Genomic DNA, 24,912 nt, shown 5'->3' on the forward strand with positions numbered 1-24,912 from the left:
AGCTACTATATTTTGAAACTTTGTGGTGCGCAGTTTATTTTTGCTCTGATATGAAGCTTCTGGAAAATAAAGTAAGTTTGTATTTCCTTGTTCGTTAGACATTGATCTTAACCCAGCTGTGAATCAATAGCAATCGGTAGTGAGCTGTTTTTCGAGGTCTTGCACCTTTTCCTGCTTGTGTTGAGGATAAATATTTTGTTTTTCCACTTTCTCAAGCTGGAATATGAAAATGTATTCACTTGGGTCAAAGGTACTGTTCTACTGCGTTCTGTGAACCAAATTGCTCAGTCAACGTATCTGGTCACCTGAAGCATCGGAAGATGGGACGGCACAGTGGCACAATGCTTAGCGCTGCTGCCTCACAGCGCCAGGGACCCGGGTTCAGTTCCTGGCTTGGGTCACTATCTGTGTGGAATTTGCACATTCTCCCCGTGTCTGCGTGGGTTTCCTCCGGGTGCTCCAGTTTCCTTCCACATTGTGAAAGACGTGCTGGTTAGGCGCATTGACCCAAACTGGCTGTGGCAACTAAAGGAATTTCACAGTAACTTCATTTCAGTCTTAATGTAAGCTTTACTTGTGACGAATAAATAAACTTTACTGTAGATGAAGCTTGATTGATGGACATAACACCTGATTGATGGTAGATGGAAAACACCCCTGAAAGCTGTGGTAACCGAGAATATTACAAACTCTGTTTAACCTTGAGCTTTAGAGGGAGCTTTACTCTGTATCTAACCCTGTGCTTTACCTGTCAAAGAACAAAGAACAATACAGCACAGGAACAGGCCCTTCGGCCCTCCAAGCCCGTGCCGCTCCCTGGTCCAAACTAGACCATTCTTTTGTATCACTCCATTCCCACTCCGTTCATATGGCTATCTAGATAAGTCTTAAACGTTCCCAGTGTGTCTGCCTCCACCACCTTGCCTGGCAGCGCATTCCAGGCCCCCACCACCCTCTGTGTAAAATATGTCCGTCTGATATCTGTGTTAAACCTCCCCCCCTTCACCTTGAACCTATGACCCCTCGTGAACGTCACCACCGACCTGGGGAAAAGCTTCCCACCGTTCACCCTATCTATGCCTTTCATAATTTTATACACCTCTATTAAGTCTCCCCTCATCCTCCGTCTTTCCAGGGAGAACAACCCCAGTTTACCCAAGCTTTCCTCATAACTAAGCCCCTCCATACCAGGCAACATCCTGGTAAACCTCCTCTGTACTCTCTCCAAAGCCTCCACGTCCTTCTGGTAGTGTGGCGACCAGAACTGGACGCAGTATTCCAAATGCGGCCGAACTAACGTTCTATACATCTGCAACATCAGACCCCAACTTTTATACTCTATGCCCCGTCCTATAAAGGCAAGCATGCCATAGGCCTTCTTCACCACCTTCTCCACCTGTGATGTCACCTTCAAGGACCTGTGGACTTGCACACCCAGGTCCCTCTGCGTATCTACACCCTTTATGGTTCTGCCATTTATCGTATAGCTCCTCCCTACATTATTTCTACCAAAATGCATCACTTCGCATTCATCAGGATTGAACTCCAACTGCCATTTCTTTGCCCAATTTCCAGCCTATCTATATCCTTCTGTAGCTTCTGACAATGCTCCTCACTATCTGCAAGTCCTGCCAATTTTGTGTCATCCGCAAACTTACTGATCACCCCAGTTACACCTTCTTCCAGATCGTTTATATAAATCACAAACAGCAGAGGTCCCAATACAGAGCCCTGCGGAACACCACTAGTCACAGGCCTCCAGCCGGAAAAAGACCCTTCCACTACCACCCTCTGCTTTCTGTGACCAAGCCAGTTCTCCACCCATCTAGCCACCTCCCCCTTTATCCCATGAGATCCAACCTTTTTCACCAGCCTACCATGAGGGACTTTGTCAAACGCTTTACTAAAGTCCATATAGACGACATCCACGGCCCTTCCCTCATCAACCATTCTGGTCACTTCTTCAAAAAACTCCACCAGGTTAGTGAGGCATGACCTCCCTCTCACAAAACCATGCTGACTATCGTGAATGAGTTTATTCCTTTCTAAATGCGCATATATTTAAGAGAGCGGTAGAGCTATAGTTATTGGGGACTCGTTTGTTAGAGGGATAGATAGGAGGTTCTGTGGCAACAAGAGAGACTCACGGATGGTATGTTGCCTCCCGGATGCCAGGGTCCGTGACATCTCCGACCGTGTCTTCAGGATTCTAAAGGGGGAGGGGGAACAGTCACAAGTCGTGGTGCACGCCGGCACCAAAGACATAGGTAAGAGAGGGGACGGGGATTTAAAACAGGAATTCAGGGAGCTAGGGTGGAAGCTGAGAGCCGGGACAAAACAGGTTGTCATCTCTGGTATGTTGCCGGTCCAACGGGATAGCGAGTTGAGGAACAGGGAGAGAGTGCAGTTAAACACATGGATGCAGGGATGGTGTAGGAGGGAGGGTTTCAGCTATGTGGATAATTGGAACACTTTCTGGGGAAGGTGGGACCTGTACCAACAGGACGGGGTACACCTGAACCAGAAGGGCACCAATATCCTGGGAGGGAAATTTGCTACAGCTCTTCGGGGGGGTTTAAACCAATTTGTCAAGGGGATGGGAAAAGGAGTTGTAGTCCGGAGGTCAGTGAGTGTAGTGAGGTACTGGGAAGGGTATCATGGTCAAAGGTGGGTACCAGCAGACAAGAAGGTGGGTTGAAGTGTGTCTACTTCAATGCAAGGAGCATCCAAAATAAGGTAGGTGAACTTGGGGCGTGGATTGGCACTTGGGACTACGATGTTGTGGCCATTACGGAGACATGGGTAGAACAAGGACAGGAATGGTTGTTGGAGGTTCCGGGGTATAGGTGTTTCAGTAAGTGTAGGGTAGCTGGTAAAAGAGGTGGAGGAGTGGCACTGTTAATCAAGGAGAGTGTAACGGCTGCAGAAAGGCATTTCGAAGGGGATCTGCCTACAGAGGTAATATGGGCTGAGGTTAGGAATAGGAAAGGAGCGGTCACGTTGTTAGGAGTTTACTATAGGCCCCCAAATAGTAATAGAGATGTGGAGCAAGAAATTGCTAAGCAGATTATGGATAGGTGTGGGGGTCACAGGGTAGTTGTCATGGGGGACTTTAACTTTCCAAATATTGATTGGAGCCTTCATAGGTCGAATAGTTTGGATGGGGCAGTTTTTGTGCAGTGTGTGCAGGAGGGGTTCCTGACACAATATGTGGATAAGCCGACAAGAGGTGGGGCCACATTGGATTTGGTAATGGGAAATGAACCGGGCCAAGTGTTGGATTTGGTTGTGGGAGAGCACTTTGGAACACTTTCTGGGGAAGGTGGGACCTGTACCAACAGGACGGGGTACACCTGAACCAGAAGGGCATCAATATCCTGGGAGGGAAATTTGCTACAGCTCTTCGGGGGGGTTTAAACCAATTTGTCAGGGGGATGGGAAAAGGAGTTGTAGTCCGGAGGTCAGTGAGTGTAGTGAGGTACTGGGAAGGGTATCATGGTCAAAGGTGGGTACCAGCAGACAAGAAGGTGGGTTGAAGTGTGTCTACTTCAATGCAAGGAGCATCCAAAATAAGGTAGGTGAACTTGGGGCGTGGATTGGCACTTGGGACTACGATGTTGTGGCCATTACGGAGACATGGGTAGAACAAGGACAGGAGTGACCACAATTCGGTGTCTTTTGTTATTGCAATGGAGAGGGAGAGGGCCATGTGGCAGGGCATAGTTTACAATTGGGGGAGAGGTCATTATGATGCAATGAGGCAGGAATTAGGAAGCATAGGATGGGAACAAAAATTGTCAGGGAAAGGCACTAATGAAAAGTGGAACTTTTTCAAGGAACAAATACTGCGTGTCCTTGATAGGTATGTCCCTGCCAGGCAGAGAGGAAATGGCCGAGTGAGGGAACCATGGTTCACAAAAGAGGTGGAATGTCTTGTCAAGAGGAAGAAGGAAGCATGTGTAAGGTTGAGAAAACAAGGTTCAGTTGGCTCGATGGAGGGTTACAAGTTAGCAAGAAATGAGCTGAAAAAGGGGCTTAGGAGAGCTAGGAGGGGGCATGAGAAGTCCTTGGCGGGTCGGATCAAGGAAAACCCCAAGGCTTTTTACTCTTATGTGAGGAATAAAAGAATGACCAGGGTGAGGTTGGGGCCGGTCAAGGACGGCAGTGGGAATTTGTGCATGGAGTCAGAAGAGATAGGAGAGGTGATGAATGAATACTTTTCTTCAGTGTTCACCAAGGAGAGGGCCATGTTTTTGAGGAAGAGAGGGTGTCACAGGCTGATAGGCTGGAGGAAGTAGATGTTCGGAGGGAAGATGTACTAGCAATTTTGAATAAACTGAAAGTTGATAAGTCCCCTGGGCCTGATGAAATATATCCTAGGAACCTTTGGGAGGCAAGGGATGAGATAGCAGAGCCTTTGGCATTGATCTTTGCGTCCTCACTGTCCACGGGGGTGGTGCCAGAGGACTGGAGATTGGCGAATGTGGTTCCTCTGTTTAAGAAAGGGAATAGAAATGACCCTGGTAATTATAGGCCGGTTAGTCTTACTTCGGTGGTCGGTAAGTTGATGGAAAAGGTCCTCAGGGATAGGATTTACGACCATTTAGAAAGATGCAGCTTAATCCGGGATAGTCAGCACGGATTTGTGAAGGGCAAGTCTTGCCTCACAAATTTGATAGAATTTTTTGAGGAGGTAACTAAGTATGTAGATGAAGGTAGTGCAGTTGATGTCATATACATGGATTTTAGTAAGGCGTTTGATAAAGTCTCCCATGGTCGGCTTATGAAGAAAGTAAGGATGTGTGGGATAGAGGGAAGTTTGGCCAATTGGATAGGTAACTGGCTATCTAACAGAAGTAAGAAGTCTCACAACACCAGGTTAAAGTCCAACAGGTTTATTTGGTCGCAAATAGTCCAACGCCGGCATCTCCACATCATATGGGCGGCACGGTAGCACAGTGGTTAGCACTGCTGCTTCACAGCTCCAGGGACCTGGGTTCGATTCCCGGCTTAGGTCACTGTCTGTGTGGAGTTTGCACATTCTCCTCATGTTTGCGTGGGTTTCCTCCGGGTGCTCCGGTTTCCTCCCACATTCCAAAGATGTGCGGGTTAGGTTGATTGGCCATGATTAAATTGCCCTTAGTGTCCTGAGATGCATAGGTTAGAGGGATTAGCGGGTAAATATGTAGGGATATGGGGGTAGGACCTGGGTGGGATTGTGGTCGGTGCAGACTCGATGGGCCGAATGGCCTCTTTCTGTACTGTAGGGTTTCTATGATTTCTATGATCTAACAGAAGACAGAGGGTGGTGGTGGATGGAAAATTTTCGGACTGGAAACCGGTTACCAGCGGAGTGCCACAGGGATCAGTGCTTGGTCCTCTGCTATTTGTCATTTTTATAAATGACTTGGAGGAGGGGGCTGAAGGGTGGATCAGTAAATTTGCTGATGACACCAAGATTGGTGGAGTCGTGGATGAGGTGGAGGGCTGTTGTAGGCTGCAAAGAGATATAGATAAGATGCAGAGCTGGGCTGAAAAATGGCAAATGGAGTTTAACCCTGACAAATGCGAGGTGATTCATTTTGGTAGGACAAATTTAAATGTGGATTACAGGGTCAAAGGTAGGGTTCTGAAGAATGTGGAGGAACAGAGAGATCTTGGGGTTCATATCCATAGATCTCTGAAGGTTGCCACTCAAGTGGATAGAGCCGTGAAGAAGGCCTATAGTGTGTTGGCATTCATTAACAGGGGGATTGAGTTTAAGAGCCGTGGGGTTATGCTGCAACTGTACAGGACCTTGGTGAGACCACATTTGGAATATTGTGTGCAGTTCTGGTCACCTCACTATAAGAAGGATGTGGAGACACTGGAAAGAGTGCAAAGGAGATTTACCAGGATGCTGCCTGGTTTGGAGGGTGGGTCTTATGAGGAAAGAACTGAGAACAGTACAGCACAGGAAACAGGCCCTTCGGCCCTCCAAAGGTTGAGGGAACTTGGGCTTTTCTCTTTGGAGCGGAGGAGGTTGAGAGGAGACTTGATAGAGGTTTATAAGATGATGAGGGGGATAGATAGAGTGAACGTTCATAGACTATTTCGTCGGGTGAATGGAGTGGTAACTCGGGGGCATAACTATAGGGTTCATGGTGGGAGATATAGGAAGGATGTCCGAGGTAGGTTTTTTACTCAGAGAGTGGTTGGGGTGTGGAATGGACTGCCTGCAGGGATAGTGGAGTCAGAAACTTTAGGAACATTTAAGAAGCTATTGGATAGGCACATGGAGTACTTCATAGAATCATAGAAACCCTACAGTGCAGAAGGAGGCCATTCGGCCCATCGAGTCTGCACCGACCACAATCCCAACCAGGCCCTACCCCCACATATTTACCCACTAATCCCTCTAACCTACACATCTCAGGACTCGAAGGGGCAATTTTTAACCTGGCCAATCAACCCAACCCGCACATCTTTGGACTGTGGGAGGAAACCGGAGCACCCAGAGGAAACCCACGCAGACATGAGGAGAATGTGCAAACTCCATACAGACAGTGACCCGAGCTGGGAATCGAACCCAGGACCCTGGAGCTGTGAAGCAGCAGTGCTAACCACTGTGCTACCGTGCCGCCCATACTTCGGGATGATAGGGAGGAAATAGCTTGATCTGGGTTTCAGACAAAGCTCGGCACAACAACGTGGGCCGAAGGGCCTGTTCTGTGCTGTACTGTTCTATGTTCTATGTTCTACATCCTATCTCTAAGAATCTTCTCCAACAACTTCCCCTCCACGGACGTCAAGCTCACCAGCCTATAATTACCCGGGTTATCCTTCCTACCCTTCTTAAATAACGGGACCACATTAGCTATCCTCCAATCCTCTGGGACCTCACCTGCGTCCAGTGACAAGCAAAGATTTGCGTCAGAGGCCCAGCGATTTCATCTCTCGTCTCCCTGAGCAGCCTTGGATAGATTCCATCAGGCCCTGGGGATTTGTCAGTCTTTATATTCTCTAACAAACCTAACACTTCCTCCCTTGTAATGGAGATTTTCTCCAACGGTTCAACACTCCCCTCCGAGACACTCCCAGTCAACACATCCCTCTCCTTTGTGAATACCGACGCAAAGTATTCATTTCGGATCTCCCCTACTTCTTTGGGCTCCAAGCATAATTCCCCACTTTTGTCCCTGAGAGGTCCGATTTTTTCCCTGACAACCCTTTTGTTCCTAACGTAGGAATAAAATGCCTTGGGATTCTCCTTAATCCTGTCTGCCAAGGACATTTCGTGACCCCTTTTTGCCCTTCTAATTCCCCGTTTGAGTTCTTTCCTACTTTCTTTGTACTCCTCCAGAGCTCCCTCCGTTTTTAGCTGCCTGGACCTAACATACGCCTCTCTTTTCTTTTTGACCAGTCCCTCAATTTCCCTGGTTATCCACGGTTCTCGAATCCTACCCTTCCTATCCTTCTTTTTACAGGCACATGCCTGTCCTGCAGCCCTAACAACTGATCCTTAAAAGACTCCCACATGCCAGATGTGGATTTACCCTCAAACAGCCTCTCCCAATCAAGAGCTGCCAATTTCTGCCTCATCCCACTAAAGTTAGCCTTCCCCCAATCCAACACATTACCCTTGGGACACCACTCATCCTTTTCTATCACTACCCTAAAGCTAACAGAATTGTGGTCACTATTTGCCACATGTTCCCCTACCAAAACTTTGAAGACCTGACCGGGCTCATTCCCCAGTACTAGGTCCAGTATAGCCCCCTCTCTCGTCGGGCTATCTACATATTGTTCCAAAGAACCCTCCTGTACGCATTTTACAAATTCCTCCCCATTCAGAGTCCCAGCTCTCAGCGATTTCCAGTCTATACCAGGGAAATTGAAGTCTCCCACTACAACAACCCTATTTTTCCTGCACCCATCCAGTATCTCCTGACATATCCGTTCTTCCACTTCCCTTGGGCTGTTGGGGGACCTGTAGTATACCCTGTCCTGGGCATGTTTGACAGGGACAGTGTGGAGGGAGCTTTACTCTGCACCTAGCCCTGTGATGTAACTGTCCTGGGAGTGTTTGATGGGGTAAGAAGTCTAACAACACCAGGTTAAAGTCCAACAGGTTTATTTGATAGCAAAAGCCACTAGCTTTCGGAACAGGCTGTTCCTTCGTCAGGTGGGTGGGAGTTCTGATCACAAACAGGGCACAAAGACACAAATTCAATTTACATGAATAATGATTGGAATGTGAGTCTTTACAGCTAATCAAGTCTTAAAGGTACAGACAATGTGAGTGGAGGGAGCATTAAGCACAGGTTAAAGAGATGTGTATTGTCTCCAGACAGGTCAGTTAGTGAGATTTTGCACATCCAGGCAAGCTGTGGGGGTTACAGATAGTGTGACATGAACCCAATATCCCGGTTGAGGCCGTCCTCATGTGTGCGGAACCTGGCTATCAGTCTCTGCTCAGTGACTCTGCGCTGTCGTGTGTCGTGAAGGCCGCCTTGGAGACGGCTTACCCGGAGATCAGAGGCTGAATGCCCGTGACCGCTGAAGTGCTCCCCAACAGGAAGAGAACAGTCTTGCCTGGTGATTGTCGAGCGGTGTTCATTCATCCGTTGTCGTAACGTCTGCATGGTTTCCCCAATGTACCATGCCTCGGGACATCCTATCCTGCAGCGAATCAGGTAGACAACGTTGGCCGAGTTGCAAGAGTAGGTGCCGTGTACCTGGTAGATGGTGTTCTGACGTGGGATGATGGCATCTGTGTCGATGATCCGGCACGTCTTGCAGAGGTTGCTGTGGCAGGGTTGTGTGGTGCCGTGGTCACTGTTCTCCTGAAGGCTGGGTAGTTTGCTGCGGACAATGGTCTGTTTGAGGTTGTGCGGTTGTTTGGAGGCAAGAAGTGGGGGTGTGGGGATGGCCTTGGCGAGATGTTCGTCTTCATCAATGACATGTTGAAGGCTCCGGAGGAGATGTCGTAGCTTCTCCGCTCCGGGGAAGTACTGGACGACAAAGGGTACTCTGTCCACCGTGTCCCAAGTGTTTGATGGGGACAGTGTAGAGGGAGCTTTACTCTGTATCTAGCCCTGTGCTGTACCTGGCCTGGGAGTGTCTGATGTGGAGAGGCAGGCGTTGGACTCGGGTAAACACAGTCAGAGTTTTAACAACACCAGGTTAAAGTCCAACAGGTTTATTTGGTAGCAAATGCCATTAGCTTTCGGAGCGCTGCTCCTTCGTCAGATGGAGTGGAAATCTGCTCTCAAACAGGGCACAGAGACACAAAATCAAGTTACAGAATACTGATTAGAATGCGAATCTCCACAGCCAACCAGGTCTTAAAGATACAGACAATGTGAGTGGAGGGAGCATTAAGCACAGGTTAAAAGAGACGTGTATTGTCCCCAGACAGGACAGCCAGTGAGATTCTGCAAGTCCAGGAGGCAAGCTGTGGGGGTTGCTGATAGTGTGACAGAAACCCAACATCCCCGTTTCGGCCGTCCTCATGTGTGCGGAACTTGACTATCAGTTTCTGCTCAGCAACTCTGCGCTGTCGTGTGCCGTGAAGGCCGCCTTGGAGAACGCTTACCCGAAGATCAGAGGCTGAATGCACGTGACCGCTGAAGTGCTCCCCCACAGGAAGAGAACAGTCTTGCCTGGTGATTGTCGAGCGGTGTTCATTCATCCGTTGTCGTAACGTCTGCATGGTTTCCCCAATGTACCATGCCTCGGGACATCCTTTCCTGCAGCGTATCAGGTAGACAACGTTGGCCGAGTTGCAAGAGTAGGTACCGTGTACCTGGTAGACGGTGTTCTCACATGAGATGATGGCATCCATGTCGATGATCCGGCACGTCTTGCAGAGGTTGCTGTGGCAGGGTTGTGTGGTGTCGTGGTCACTGTTTTCCTGAAGGCTGGTTAGTTTGCTGCGGACAATGGTCTGTTTGAGGTTGTGCGGTTGTTTGAAGGCAAGAAGTGGGGGTGTGGGGATGGCCTTGGCGAGATGTTCGTCTTCATCAATGACATGTTGAAGGCTCTGGAGGAGATGCCGTAGCTTCTCCGCTCCGGGGAAGTACTGGACAACGAAGGGTACTCTGTCCACCGGGTCCCGTGTTTGTCTTCTGAGGAGGTCGGTGCGGTTTTTTGCTGTGGCGCGTCGGAACTGTCGATCGATGAGTCGAACGCCATATCCTGTTCTTATGACGGCATCTTTCAGCCTCTGGAGGTGTCTGTTGTGATCCGCCTCATCCAAGCAGATCCTGTGTATACGGAGGGCTTGTCCGTAGGGGATGGCTTCTTGAACGTGTTTAGGGTGGAAGCTGGAGAAGTGGAGCATCATGAGGTTATCCGTGGGCTTGCGGTACAGTGAGGTGCTGAGGTGACCGTCCTTAATGGAGATGCGTGTGTCCAAGAATGCAACCAATTCCGGAGAGTAGTCCATGGTGAGTCTGATGGTGGGATGGAGCTTGTTGATGCCATCATATAGTTGTTTCAGTGATTGCTCACCATGACTCCAAAGGAAGAAAATGTCATCGATGTATCTAGTGTATAGCATCGGTTGAAGGTCCTGTGCGGTGAAGAAGTCTTGTTCGAACCTGTGCATGAAGAAGTTGGCATATTGAGGTGCAAATTTGGTCCCCGTGGCTGTTTCGTGTGTCTGGATGAAGAACTGGTTGTTGAAGGTGAAGACATTGTGGTCCAGAATGAAGCAGATGAGTTGTAAAATTGCATCTGGAAACTGGCAGTTGTCGGCGTTGAGTACTGAGGCTGTTGCAGCAATGCCATCATCGTGAGGGATGCTGGTGTAGAGTGCCGAGACATCCATTGTAACGAGGAGTGCTCCTGGTTCAACTGCTCCATGTGCTTTGGGTTTCTGTAGGAACATAGAACATAGAACATTACAGCGCAGAACAGGCCCTTCGGCCCACGATGTTGCACCGACCAGTTAAAAAAAAAACTGTGACCCTCCAACCTAAACCAATTTCTTTTCGTACATGAACCTATCTACGGATCTCTTAAACGCCCCCAAACTAGGCGCATTTACTACTGATGCTGGCAGGGCATTCCAATCCCTCACCACCCTCTGGGTAAAGAACCTACCCCTGACATCGGTTCTATAACTACCCCCCCTCAATTTAAAGCCATGCCCCCTCGTGCTGGATTTCTCCATCAGAGGAAAAAGGCTATCACTATCCACCCTATCTAAACCTCTAATCATCTTATATGTTTCAATAAGATCCCCTCTTAGCCGCCGCCTTTCCAGCGAAAACAATCCCAAATCCCTCAGCCTCTCCTCATAGGATCTCCCCTCCATACCAGGCAACATCCTGGTAAACCTCCTCTGCACCCTCTCCAAAGCCTCCACATCCTTCCTGTAATGTGGGGACCAGAACTGCACACAGTACTCCAAGTGCGGCCGCACCAGAGTTGTGTACAGTTGCAACATAACGCTACGACTCCTAAATTCAATCCCCCTACCAATAAACGCCAAGACACCATATGCCTTCTTAACAACCTTATCTACTTGATTCCCAACTTTCAGGGATCTATGCACACATACACCTAGATCCCTCTGCTCCTCCACACTATTCAAAGTCCTCCCGTTAGCCCTATACTCAACACATCTGTTATTCCTACCAAAGTGAATTACCTCACACTTCTCCGCATTAAACTCCATCCGCCACCTCTCGGCCCAACTTTGCAACCTGTCTAAGTCTTCCTGCAAACTACGACACCCTTCCTCACTGTCTACCACACCACCGACTTTGGTGTCATCAGCAAATTTGCTAATCCACCCAACTATACCCTCATCCAGATCATTAATAAATATTACAAACAGCAGTGGCCCCAAAACAGATCCCTGAGGTACACCACTTGTAACCGCACTCCATGATGAATATTTACTATCAACCACCACCCTCTGTTTCCTATCCGCTAGCCAATTCCTGATCCAATTTCCTAGATCACCCCCAATCCCATACATCTGCATTTTCTGCAGAAGCCTACCATGGTGAACCTTATCAAACGCCTTACTAAAATCCATATATACCACGTCCACTGCCTTGCCCCCATCCACCTCCTTGGTCACTTTCTCAAAAAACTCAATAAGGTTAGTAAGGCACGACCTACCTGCCACAAAACCATGCTGACTATCACCTATCAATTCATTACTCTCCAAATAATTATAAATCCTATCCCTTATAATTTTTTCCAACATCTTGCCGACAACAGAAGTGAGACTCACCGGTCTATAATTCCCGGGGAAGTCTCTGTTCCCCTTCTTAAACAATGGGACAACATTCGCTAACCTCCAATCTTCTGGTACTATACCAGAGGCCAACGACGACCTGAAGATCAGAGCCAGAGGCTCTGCAATCACTTCTCTTGCCTCCCAGAGAATCCTTGGATAAATCCCATCCGGACCAGGGGATTTATCTATTTTCAGACCCTCCAGAATATCCTGCACATCCTCCTTATCAACTGTAATACTGTCTATTCTACTCCCTTGCAACCCAGTGTCCTCCTCAGCTATATTCATGTCCCCTTGCGTGAACACCGAAGAGAAATATTGGTTCAATGCTTCACCAATCTCCTCCGGTTCCACACATAACTTCCCTCTGCCATCTATAACTGGCCCTAAACTTGCCCTAACCAACCTTCTGTTCTTGACATACCTATAGAACGCCTTAGGATTCTCTTTAACCCTATCCGCCAAAGTCTTCTCATGTCCGTAGTGTCGCGACAAAAGCTGGGGGTTCTTTGTACAATGGGTTTCAGGATGCCCTCGACATAGCCGGAGAGGTTCTCGCACAGAGTCCCATTGCCCGATACGATGGGACAGCCGGGTGTGTTTGCCTTGTGTATCTTCGGGAGGCAGTAGAGATCTCCAACTCGGGGAGTACGATAGCCAGTTACCTATCCAATTGGCCAACTTTCTCTCTATCCCACACCTCCTTACTTTCATCAAAGCCGACCATGGGGGACCTTATCAAACGCCTTACTAAAATCCACGTATATGACATCAACTGCCCTACCTTCATCAACACACTTAGTTACCTCCTCAAAAGATTCTATCAAATTTGTGAGACACGACTTGCCCTTCACGAATCCGTGCTGACTATCCCGGATTAATCCGCATCTTTCTAAATGGTCGTAAATCCCATCCCGAAGGACCTTTTCCATCAACTTACCAACCACCGAAGTAAGACTAACCGGCCTATAATTACCAGGGTCATTTCTATATCTTTTCTTAAACAGAGGAACAACATTCGCCACTCTCCGGTCCTCTGGCACCATCCCCGTGGACAGTGAGGACCCAAAGATCAAAGCCAAAGGCTCTGCAATCTCATCCCTTGCCTCCCAAAGAATCCAAGGATATATTTCATCAGGCCCAGGGGACTTATCGAGCTTCAGTTTATTCAAAACTGCTAGTACATCCTCCCTCTGAACATCTACTTCCTCCAGCCTATTAGCCTGTCACACCTTCTCTTCCTCAAAAATATGGCCCCTCTCCTTGGTGAACCCTGAAGAAAAGTATTCATTCATCACCTCTCCTATCTCTACTGACTCCATACACAAGTTCCCACTACTGTCCTTGACCGGCCCTAACCTCACCCTGGTCATTCTTTTATTCCTCACATAAGAGTAAAAAGCCTTGGGGTTTTCCTTGATCCGACCCGCCAAGGACTTCTCATGCCCCTTCCTAGCTCTCCTAAGCCCCTTTTTCAGCTCATTCCTTGCTAACTTGTAACCTTCAATCGAGCCATCTGAACCTTGTTTCCTCATCCCTACATAAGCTTCCCTCTTCCTTTTCACAAGACATTCCACCTCTTTTGTGAACCATGGTTCCCTCACTCGGCCATTTCCTCCCTGCCTGACAGAGACATACCTATCAAGGACACTCAGTATTTGTTCCTTGAAAAAGTTCCACTTTTCATTAGTGCCTTTCCCTGACAGTTCCTGTTCCCATCTTATGCCCCCTAATTCTTGCCTAATTGCATCATAATTACCTCTCCCCCAATTATAAACCTTGCCCTGCCGTACGGCCCTACCCCTGTCCATTGCAATAACAAAAGACACCGAATTGTTGATACGATCTCCAAAGTGCTCTCCCACAACCAAATCTAACACTTGGCCCGGTTCATTTCCCAGTACCAAATCCAATGTGGCCCCACCTCTTGTCGGCCTATCCACATATTGTGTCAGGAAACCCTCCTGCACACTGATGCGCGATTAATTCACTCGGGAGGCTAGGTCATACCCGGGAATAAAGGCTTTTATTCGCAACAAGAAAAGAGCATACTGCTTAACAATACTATCCCAGACTAAGGGCCACTAGGAAGTAGCAGTGACCTTTATACTCCTATAAGAAGGCGGAGCCAAACGGAGTGTACCACAGAACAATGCTAACAGGTGGAACACCCCAACCCTAACCCCAATAGTAACAAGAGTAACATATGTACAAGTACCCATAGTGGTAACCATCTATGGTTCACCACACACACACTGCACAAAAACTGCCCCATCCGAACTATTCGACCGACAAAGGTTCCAATCAATATTTGGAAAGTTAAAGTCCCCCATGACAACTACCCTGTGACCCCCACACATATCCATAATCTGCTTAGCAATTTCTTCCTCCACATCTCTATTACTATTTGGGGACCTATAGTAAACTCCTAACAACGTGACCGCTCCTTTCCTATTTCTAACTTCAGCCCATATTACCTCAGTAGGCAGATTCCCCTCGAAGTGCCTTTCCGCAGCCGTTAAACTATCCCTGATTAACAATGCTTCTCCTCCACCTCTTTTACCAGCTTCCCTATAGTTACTGAAACATCTGTACCCCGGAACGTCCAGCAACCATTCCTGTCCTTGTTCTACCCATGTCTCCGTAATGGCCACAACGACGTAGTCCCAAGTACCAATCCACGTCCCAAGTTCATCTACCTTGTTTCGGATGCTCCTTGCATTGCAGTAGACACACTTCAACCCACCTCCCTGTCTACTGGTACCCACCCTTGACCTTGATACCTTCTCCAATACCTCACTACCCTCAACACTGACTTCCGGACTACAATTCCTTTTCCCACCCCTTGTGGTCCCCTCTGGTCAGAGGCTGCTAACGCCAGAATGAGCTGTTTATTGCCACTCTGCTTTCTGCCTGTTAACCAATCTTTAATCGATGCCAGTATATTACCTCCTATCCCAACGCTTTATTTGTGTTGACCAACTTTCCATTGCTGACCTGATTAAAAGCCTTCTGAAACTCCAGGAACACTGCATCCACTTTTCTCAATTATGTTAGGAATATCCTCACAAACCTCCAACATGTTTGTCAAACGTGATTCACCATTGATTAATCCATGTTGACTATGCCCAATCACATCTTCATTCTCAAAGTGTCTATTCCACAACTCCTTGAGAATTAATTATTTTAATTTCCCTCCTTGTGCAGGAAGGTTAGTGAGTGAGTGAAGGGCGACAAACGGGCTATCAGAGTGTCTGAATCATTTCCCTTTGCTAAAAATTATACTTTGAGTGTCAGTCCCTTACGAAACAGAGGCTCTCGTGTAACTTTGTCAGTTGAGCTGCTGAGCTGGTACATCCCAGAGTTTTCTCTTTACATCATTTCCAAACACCAATGTACCTGTGCAGTAAGCGAGGGAACAGACACGTGGCTTCTTCAACTCATAAACAAAGAAATTGGAGCAGCGTTTGATCTTTATTTCTTGGTGCCAGCGACAGGTGTTTCCACTCCAGTGAAAACAAACTGTCCTCTTTACTATCCCTTCACGCAGACTGGGATGAGATCCTGAAATGAGGAATAGAAAGATTGAAAAGTGTCTCCAGTGTGAATTGTGTTGGACAGTCAATGTCAATCTGATGTAACAGAGTCTGAAATTACCTCTTAACCAGCCTGTGGCGTGTGTGGAGCAACGTCTTGCTGGAACAACAGTCTCAGGAATGGTCGAACTACCAGGACTGAAAGGACAATCACACAGTTCATCGCTGTACTGATGCAATCCAAATAAAAAGAGGCTGCAAATACTCAGCTGGTCAGGCAGCCTCTGCGGCGAGAAACAGAATAACGTTACCCTTTGTGACGAACCATCTTCAGAGCAGAGGAGTTATCACAACACCAAACATTAACTCTGTTTATTTCCAGAGATGCTGGCTGACCTGCTGTATATTTCCAGCATTTTATTTTTGTTATTTCATTATTTTAAGGAAGAGGTGTGTGAAATATTAAATGAGATTAGCTCAGTGAGGGAGGAAATATGAAGATGTTTACCATCCTTGAAAGTGGATATGTCCCCAGGCAGAGACAATTCATACCGGAGGCTGCTGAGGAAAGCAAGGGAAGATGTAACAAAGACACAAAGCATCTTCACCCATCAACTGTGCCTATAGATGTGGAGCTGGAAAAGTAATGACATTGATTAAGAGACAGCCGGAGTAATTACAGAGCATTCAGCCTCATGTCTGTGGTGGGAAAATAATGGGAAATAATTCTGTGAAATAATAGAAATCATCATTTGGGAAGGTTTAAATAAATTTGAGTCAGAATGGATTTGTTCAAATAAGTCAAGTCTCAATAACTTGATTACATTGATTGGCAAAGTAACATGGAGAGTTGATGAGTGTAACATATATGATATAGTCCACAAGGGTTTTAGCAAGAGCTTTGACAAGGTCAAACAAGACTCACTCGTCAGGAAATTGGAAGGAGAGTTGGATGCCAATTGTCTCAATGTCAGAAGCAAAGGGTTGTGGGTAGTGTGGTTATTGAGATTGGAAGGTTATTCCCAGTGGAATTCCAGAGGGATCTGTACTGAGTTCCTTGTGTTCTTGTGGTAGTGTCAATGAAATGGAATTAAAAGTTGGGGACATGAATAAGATGTCTGCAGCAGAGATGAAAATCGTTCATGCGCTTGATAGTGAGGAAGAAAGCTGTAAACAGCAGGAAGATATCGATGGATTGGTCAGGTGGGTAGATGTGTGAGCAATAGAACTCAATGTGGAGAAGTGTGAGGGAATGGGTTTTGGGAGGACAAACACTGGATGGAGAACACACAATGAATGGTGGATATTGAGGTGAGTGGTGGAGCAGAGGGATCTTGGAGTATATGTCTATTGATTGCTGATGATAGCGCGACAGGAAAATAAGGTGCTCAAGATGATGCTGTAGAGATTTTTCTTTATTGATCAAGGACACGATTAGAAGAGGAAGGAGGTGTTTCTCTAATTGTATAAAACAATTGTTAGAGCACAAATAGAGTACAGTGTACAGTTCTGGTCACCACATCACCAAAAGAGTCTGGTAGAGACAATTGATGAGGATGGCCGGCACGGTGGCACAGTGGTTAGCACTGCTGCCTCACAGTGCCAGGGACCCGGGTTCGATTCCCGGCTTGGGTCACTGTCTGTGTGGAGTTTGCACATTCTCCCCATGTCTGCGTGGGTTTCCTCCGGGTGCTCCAGTTTCCTCCAGGGGCAATAGCCAATATAAGTGCATGGGGTTGTGGGGATGTGGCCTAGTGTGACTGTGGTTGGTGCAGACTCGATGGGCCAAATGGCCTTCTTCCACACTGTGGGATTCTATGAGATGTTGGAACATTTTATTCAGGAGGGGAGATTTCATTCTGACATATAACATCAGGAGGTATCTGGATTGAGTGGATTAGGAAGAATCGGTTTTCATTTGCAGAGAGGTCAATGTCCAGGGAGCAAAGATTGAGAATAATTGTGGGAACATTGAGTGGGGGGCGCTGAGGAGGAGTATTTCCACACACCGAGTGGTGTGAACCTCACAGAGCTAGAAGGTGGCACTCTGCTTTTTCAACCAGTATGGATACAATGGATCGAATGGCCTCGTACTGCACCCTGAATTTTAACATGTTTAAACATATTGCCACCCATCCCAGCAAGTCACTTTCCTCTCAGTCACAGAATCGAAAAATGAAACAGTGCAGAAGAGGCCCTTCAGCCCGTCAAGTCTGCATTGATACGTGAGAATCCCCTGACCTTCATACCTAATTCTGGTTACCACCTCTTGGCCCGTAGCCTTGAATGTTATGGCATACCAAGTGCTCATCCAGGTACTTTTGAAAGGATGTGAGGCAACCTGACTCTACCACCCACCAAGGCAGCACATTCCACACCATCACCACCCTCTGGGTAAAATCATTTTCCCTCACATCCATCCTAAGTTTCCTGCCTCTCACCTTGAACTTGGGCCCGTGTGACTGACCCTTCAACTAAGGGGAACAGCTTCTCCCTATTCACTCTGTTCATGTCTCTCAGAATCTTGTACACTTCGATCAGCTCGCCCCTCAGCCTTCTCTGCTCCAGTGAGAACAACCCAAGCCTCTCCAACCTCTCTTCATAACTTAACAGTTCTATCCCAGGCAGCATCCTAGTGGATGGATAATGTGGTGACGAGAACTGCACACAGGACTCTAGCTGTGGCCTCACCAAAGTCCGATACAACTCCAACATAACCTCCCTGCTTTTGTAATCTCTGCCTCCAATAATAAAGGCAAGTGTTTCATATGACTTTTTCACCACCCTACTAATTGTGCTTCTTCCTTCGGTGATCTATGTACAAACATGCCAAGGTCCCTTTTTTCCTCAGAGAGTTCTTAGTGTCATGCCATTCATTGAATACTTCCTTGTCAAATTACTCCTTCCAAACTCATACTTTTCAGGGTTAAATTCCATCTGCCCCTGATCTGCCCATTTGACTATCCCATCTATATCTTCCTGGACCCAACACATTCATATATATAATTAACACCCGACCAATCTTTGTGTCATCTGAAAACTTACTCATCCAGCCCCTCAACATAGTCATTGGTGCCATTAATATAAATGACAAATAATATCAGACCCAGCACAGATCTCTGTGGTACGTGACTAGACGCTGGCTTCCAGTCACAAAAGTAACCTTCTGTCATCACCCTCTGTCTACAACAACTAAGCCAATTTTTAATCCTCATTAAGTTACTCTGTATCCCATGTTCATTTGCCTTCTTTATAAGACTCCTATGTGAGACCTTTTCAAAGGCTTTCACACTTGGAATACTGTGTACAGTTCTGGTCACTCTGTTAGAAAAATATAATATTAAATTATATGGAGAGCGTACAGTGTACAGAAAAGAGTTACCAGGATGTTGCCTAGTATGGAGCATATTAGCTATGAGGAGAGGTTGGAGAAACTTGGTTTGTACTCACTGGAACGATAGAGGTTGAGGGGCGACCTGATAGAAGTCTACAAGGTTATGAGGGTCATGGATAGAGTAGATAGTCAGAAGCTTTTTCCCAGGGTGGAAGAGTCATTTACTTGGGGAGTATAGGTTTAAGGTGCGAGGGGCAAAGTTTAAAGGAGATGTATGAGGCATGTTTTTAACACAGAGGGTGGTGCGTGCCTGGAACTCGCTGCCGGGGCAGGTAGTGGAAGCAGATATGGTCGTGACTTTTAAGGGGCGTCTTGACAAATACATGAATAGGATGGGAATGGAGGGATAAGAAGGGTAGGGGGTTTTAGTTCAGCATGGTTGGTGCAGGTTTGGAGGGCCGAAGGGCTTGTTCCTGTGCTGTAATTCTCTGGAGTGTTGGAGGCTTAGGGGTGATCTTATAGAAGTCAATAAAATAATGAGGGGCATAGATCAGCTTGAACGTCAATATTTTTTCCCAAAGGTAGGGGAGTCTAAAACTAGAGGGCATAGGTTTAAGGGAGAGGGTAGAGATACAGAAGTGTCCAGAGGGGCAATTCTTTCACACAGAGGGTGGTCAGTATCTAGAACAAGCTGCCAGATGCGGTAGTAGTAGAGGCGGGTACAATTTTGTCTTTTAAAAAGCGTTTAGACAGTTACATGTATAAGATGGGTCTATAGGGATATGGGCCAAACGTGGGAAAGTGGGACTAGCTTAGGGGTTACAAAAATTTGGGCGGCACGGTAGCACAGTGGTTAGCACTGCTGCTTCACAGCTCCAGGGTCCCAGGTTCGATTCCCGGCTCGGGTCACTGTCTGTGTGGAGTTTGCACATTCTCCTCGTGTCTGCGTGGGTTTCCTCTGGGTGCTCCGGTTTCCTCCCACAGTCCAAAGATGTGCGGGTTAGGTTGATTGGCCAGGTTCAAAATTGCCCCTTAGAGTCCTGAGATGCGTAGGTTAGAGGGATTAGCAAGTAAATATGTGGGGATAGGGCCTGGGTGGGATTGTGGTCGGTGCAGACTCGATGGGCCGAATGGCCTCCTTCTGCACTGTAGGGTTTCTATGATTTCTATGATTTCTATAAAAAGGGCAGCATGGTTAAGTTGGGCCAAAGGGCCTGTTTCCATGCTGTAAACTTCTATGACTCTGACTCCACAAAACTGGTCACCTCCTAAAAAAAATCAATGAAATTTGTTAGGCATGACCTCCCTCCGATAAAGCCATGCTGACCTAACCTCTCCAAGTGGAAATAGATGCTGTCCTTCAGAATTTCCTCCAATGGATTACCTACCACTGATGTGAAACTCACTGGTCTGTCGTTTATGATGTCTTATGTCTACAACCCTTCTGAAACAGCAGAACCACATTATCTGTCGTCTGAGCCCCTGCAATCTACTTCCTCGCCTTCCACAGCAGCTTGGGACACAATTCATCTGGAGCTGGAGATTTGTCCGATTTGGAGCCTGCAAACAGCTCCAATACCTTGTTCTTTCCTGTGTCACACCTCAGTGTCTCTCTCCCAATATTCCCCATGCTTCACTCTGTAGAATGCGCATCTTCCCTTTCCCAGTATTCCCTTTGCTCTGAATGATGATCCCAGTCTCTTTGCTGTTTCATTGACGGGTTTAACAGAGATTTCCCCTGGATCTTACCTTTTGAATCTGTACCATCCAAGAACAAGACTCTGATCACATTGAACCGAATCAGAACACAGATTCCCCACACAGTTTGTGCTCCTCCATGGCTGGTTCAGAACTCTGTGTTTTACACACGGGTCGAAGGATTTGGAGACTGCAGCTAAATAACAGCAAGATGTTTATTGTTAACAAAAAATTTCAGAAATGTTACACACTGGCTCGTCTCCATGGAGACATTTAAAATCCTCCATTTCAGCCATTTCTCTGATATCAAATCCTTGAAATGTCAGCTGGAAACTTTGCTCCTTTTTGAAACCAGTTTTCACTGCAATTCCCAGCTCAGTGAAACATCAGACTTTGTATTTTAAAATATTTATTCTTTCAGCCTGGAAATCGCCACTGAATTTCACACCCAGGTTGAAAACGTTTCCAGGGAGTGACCTGGAGCAGAGTCAACACTGTCGTCACTGTGTGTAATAAGATGATGCTCAGTTACATCTGGTGATGATCAGATCCAGCTGGTGACAATGTTCTCTACTTGTGACATGGTTTGTTCTGAAAGAACGTGTTAATTGTACAAAGCAGCAAAACTGAAGTAGTCTCTGCCTATTCTCATTTCTCTCTCCTTGATCATAACATCTGAGGCAGGAGGACCTCATGTTTGAGTTAAAGGGTGAATGTCAAGAACACGTTCTGAACTATTTGTGGGAGAATCTATTATTGAGTTCCTTGTATTGGAGCCTACACCTTGCTCACATATTCTCTCTGAACCCTTCCCCTGCCAGATGAAGGTGTAATCCTAGGAATCATAGAAACCCTGCAGAGCAGAAGGAGGCCTTTCGGCCCATCGAGTCTGCACCCACTGCAATCCCACCCAGAATCTATCCTCACAACTCCACACATTTACCCCGCCAATCCCTTGAACCTACACATCCAGAGACACTGCAGGACAATTTAGCATGGCCAATCAACCTAACCCGGACATATTTGGACTGTGGGAGGAAACCGGAGCACCTGGAGGAAACCCAAGCAGACACAGGGAGAATGTGCAAGCTTCAAACAGACATTCACCCAAGCCGGGAATCGAACCCAGGTCCCTGGAGCTGTGAGGCAGCAGTGCTAACCATTGTGCCACCGTTCCGCCCATGTTTTCCTTTCCATGATCCACTCTGGCTGAGCCGGGTCTCTCCTAGGGAAGATACCTCAATGTTCAGCCTATCAATTTCCATGTCCATCATGTTTGCATTATGGGCAATGATTAGCAAGCTACAAATTGTCTATCAGTCCTGTGATCCTGACGTTTGCATTGCCTATCGAAGAGTTGGCATTTTTTTTTTCAATTGTTTTTTTTTCCTGGCGCAATGGAATTCCATCCATTTGTTGAGCAGAGACTAAGCTCTAAGTGCCCATTGAAACAGGTAGACTGTGCCTTGCTAGTCAGTGACTGCCTAACCTGAGGTAGGTGCTGGTTGACCATTGGGGCACGATGGTCTCTCCCACAACCAGAGACAGCCCATAGCACTGTATCATAGAAATCATAGAAACCCTACAGTGCAGAAGGAGGCCATTCGGCCCATCGAGTCTGCACCGACCACAATCCCACCCAGGCCCTACCCCCACATATTTTACCCGCTAATCCCTCTAACCTACGCATCTTAGGATTCTAAGGGGCAATTTTTTTTAACCTGGCCAATCAACCTAACCCGCACATCTTTGGACTGTGGGAGGAAACCGGAGCACCCGGAGGAAACCCACGCAGACACGAGGAGAATGTGCAAACTCCACACAGACAGTGACCTGAGCCGGGAAATAAAACAAGTGGAGCCTTGGAGACCATGTCGAACTTCAAGAAAAGTTTTTATTCCACATGCATGAGGGAGAGATGAATTCGGGCCTGAAATCCCAGGCGGCTGCGAGTTCCCTCTGCTCATTGTAGATTCATACAGGCTATTATACTTTTCCGAGTTGCAAATTTTTATATTATCGTACTAATTCCTCAAGTTGGATACATGTATTTGTCAAGACGCCCCTTAAAAGTCACTATCGTATCTGCTTCCACTGCCTCCCCTGGCAGTGACTTCCAGGCACTCACCACCCTCTGTGTAAACAACTTGCTTCATACATCTCCTTTAAACCTTGCCCCTCGCAGCTTAAACCTATACCCCCAAGTAAATGACTCTTTCACCCTGGGAAAAAGCTTCTGACTATCTACTCTGTCCATGCCCCTCATAATTTTGTAGACCTCTATCAGTTTGCCCCTCAACCTCCATCGTTCCAGTGAGAACAAACCAAGTTTCTCCAACCTCTCCTCATAGCTAATGTCCTCCATACCAGGGCAACATCCTGGTAACAGAAAAGTACATTGTACGCTCTCCATATAATTTAATCTCATCATGCAAATACATTGTTCAGTTCATCCCTGCTAATCATCTCTCTGGACACTTCCTGTTTACCCGATTATAATGTCAAAGTGTTGTGTTTGCCCAACCGATCTACAATGATGTGTTAATTGCTCCCCCACTCTGCTCGGTGATCGTGTTTACCAGAAGACTATGATCTCCCTAGACAGTATGGAGCCTGGCTGTCTCAATGCCGGTTCTCCCACTGTCGTGATAACTCAGAAAGATCTTCTGCGCATTACAATTGTAAGGAGTAGGTAACATATATTAATCATTATCTGTCAGCGGAGCAGACCTCCAGCTGTCTGTGTTAACCCTTTTCTTCCCTCTGGTGAGGCCTGGCTCTCTGGGCTTGCTCTATGTACCCTGCATGTATTACACTGAAACTAAATAAAATATGAACGGACACATAAATTAAAATATAAAAGAAACGATCCCTGATATTGCCCTGCAACAAGAACCCATTCACTCTGCCAATCGAGTTGGCCTTATCACTCATCGCCGCTGTCCCAATGTTATGTCCGCCTTCTGCAGCAAAACTGGAAAGCCCACAAGACTGGGCAACATTTTTGAAAAGCCTGGGCTGCCTGAATATCCTGGTTATGCCCAACGGAATGCCATGAACTGTGTGTGGCATTAGCTTGCTTGCAGCCATTGCTGGAAGGATGATACATTCAGATATCTGTCTGCCACTGAGTTTTGTTGATGTGGAGATGCCGGCGTTGGACTGGGGTAAACACAGTAACCCTGTTTGAGAGCAGATTTCCACTCCATCTGATGAAACAGCAGCGCTCCGAAAGCTGGTGGCTTTTGCTACCAAATAAACCTGTTGGACTTTAACCTGGTGTTGTTAAAACTGTTACTGAGTTTTGTTGGCACGGTTTTACTCCCTTAGCCTACAACTCTCCCACAGTATGCTCAAGGCAGTGGAGCTAACCACCCAAAGCTGGGAGGTTGGCTCATGAGTATCAGGATGTGTCCATATGCCGGTGACCTCGTGTCCTGGGGCCTGAGGCTCCTTCGGGTTCCTCTGAAGATTTAACCTGGGGCTGTTTCCATATGTCACCATGAGGAGACACAGCTGAGGATCTGCCAATGAAGAGGCTGTGTACTGACACAGAGAGATTTATACATTTGACTCCCGCTCTTTCACATTGCTACTAGCCAATGGTCTGGGCTGAGAATGAGAATCAAAGTAGCACACAAAAATGGGAAACATCTCCACGCTATTCAGCCACACACTAGACACATGAATCAGCTGTGCACACACTGACACTAATCCCCTTGCATTATCCATTCCTATTCAGACTCTGACTCCTCTTTTCCCATCCTACCTTTCTTTTCCAGATGTATTCTGGAATATTTATATCCTGACCTTGGCCACGATGGAACCATGGGGCAGAATTGGATGTTGCCCCGTTGGTGGCTTTCCAGGAGATGAGTGACTGCCTGTAGAATTCCGCAAATGTCCTTCCCACTGGGCTGTCGTCCACCCCATCTCTCCTCAATTTTACAGTGGGATAAGCAAAGTCGAGGCCATTCCACCCACCCTCACTCCTATTCAGTTCCCTAAGTGGCCAATCAATGATTACTTAAGGACCATTTCCCAGCCAGTGGCAATGTTCAGGCTGGTGGGTGGAGTTCAAGGTCATGCATGGGGGGAAGAGGGAA

General features: G+C 47.1%; 1 protein-coding gene across 1 annotated transcript in view; it reads right to left on the bottom strand.

The window, feature by feature from the left end:
* LOC144486016 (uncharacterized) overlaps window positions 1-24,912 on the bottom strand; it is a 209,859-nt gene that overhangs the window by 168,273 nt on the left and 16,674 nt on the right. The window contains exons 2-4 of the mRNA XM_078204125.1: window positions 20,858-21,002; window positions 15,896-15,972; window positions 15,638-15,802 (exon numbers count right to left, since the gene is read on the bottom strand). Coding sequence (XP_078060251.1) covers window positions 15,638-15,802; window positions 15,896-15,972; window positions 20,858-21,002 — 387 coding nt within the window. The remainder of the gene's footprint in view (window positions 1-15,637; window positions 15,803-15,895; window positions 15,973-20,857; window positions 21,003-24,912) is intronic.

The sequence above is a fragment of the Mustelus asterias genome, unplaced genomic scaffold (genome assembly GCF_964213995.1).
Source record: "Mustelus asterias unplaced genomic scaffold, sMusAst1.hap1.1 HAP1_SCAFFOLD_266, whole genome shotgun sequence".
NCBI classification, from domain to species: domain Eukaryota; kingdom Metazoa; phylum Chordata; class Chondrichthyes; order Carcharhiniformes; family Triakidae; genus Mustelus; species Mustelus asterias.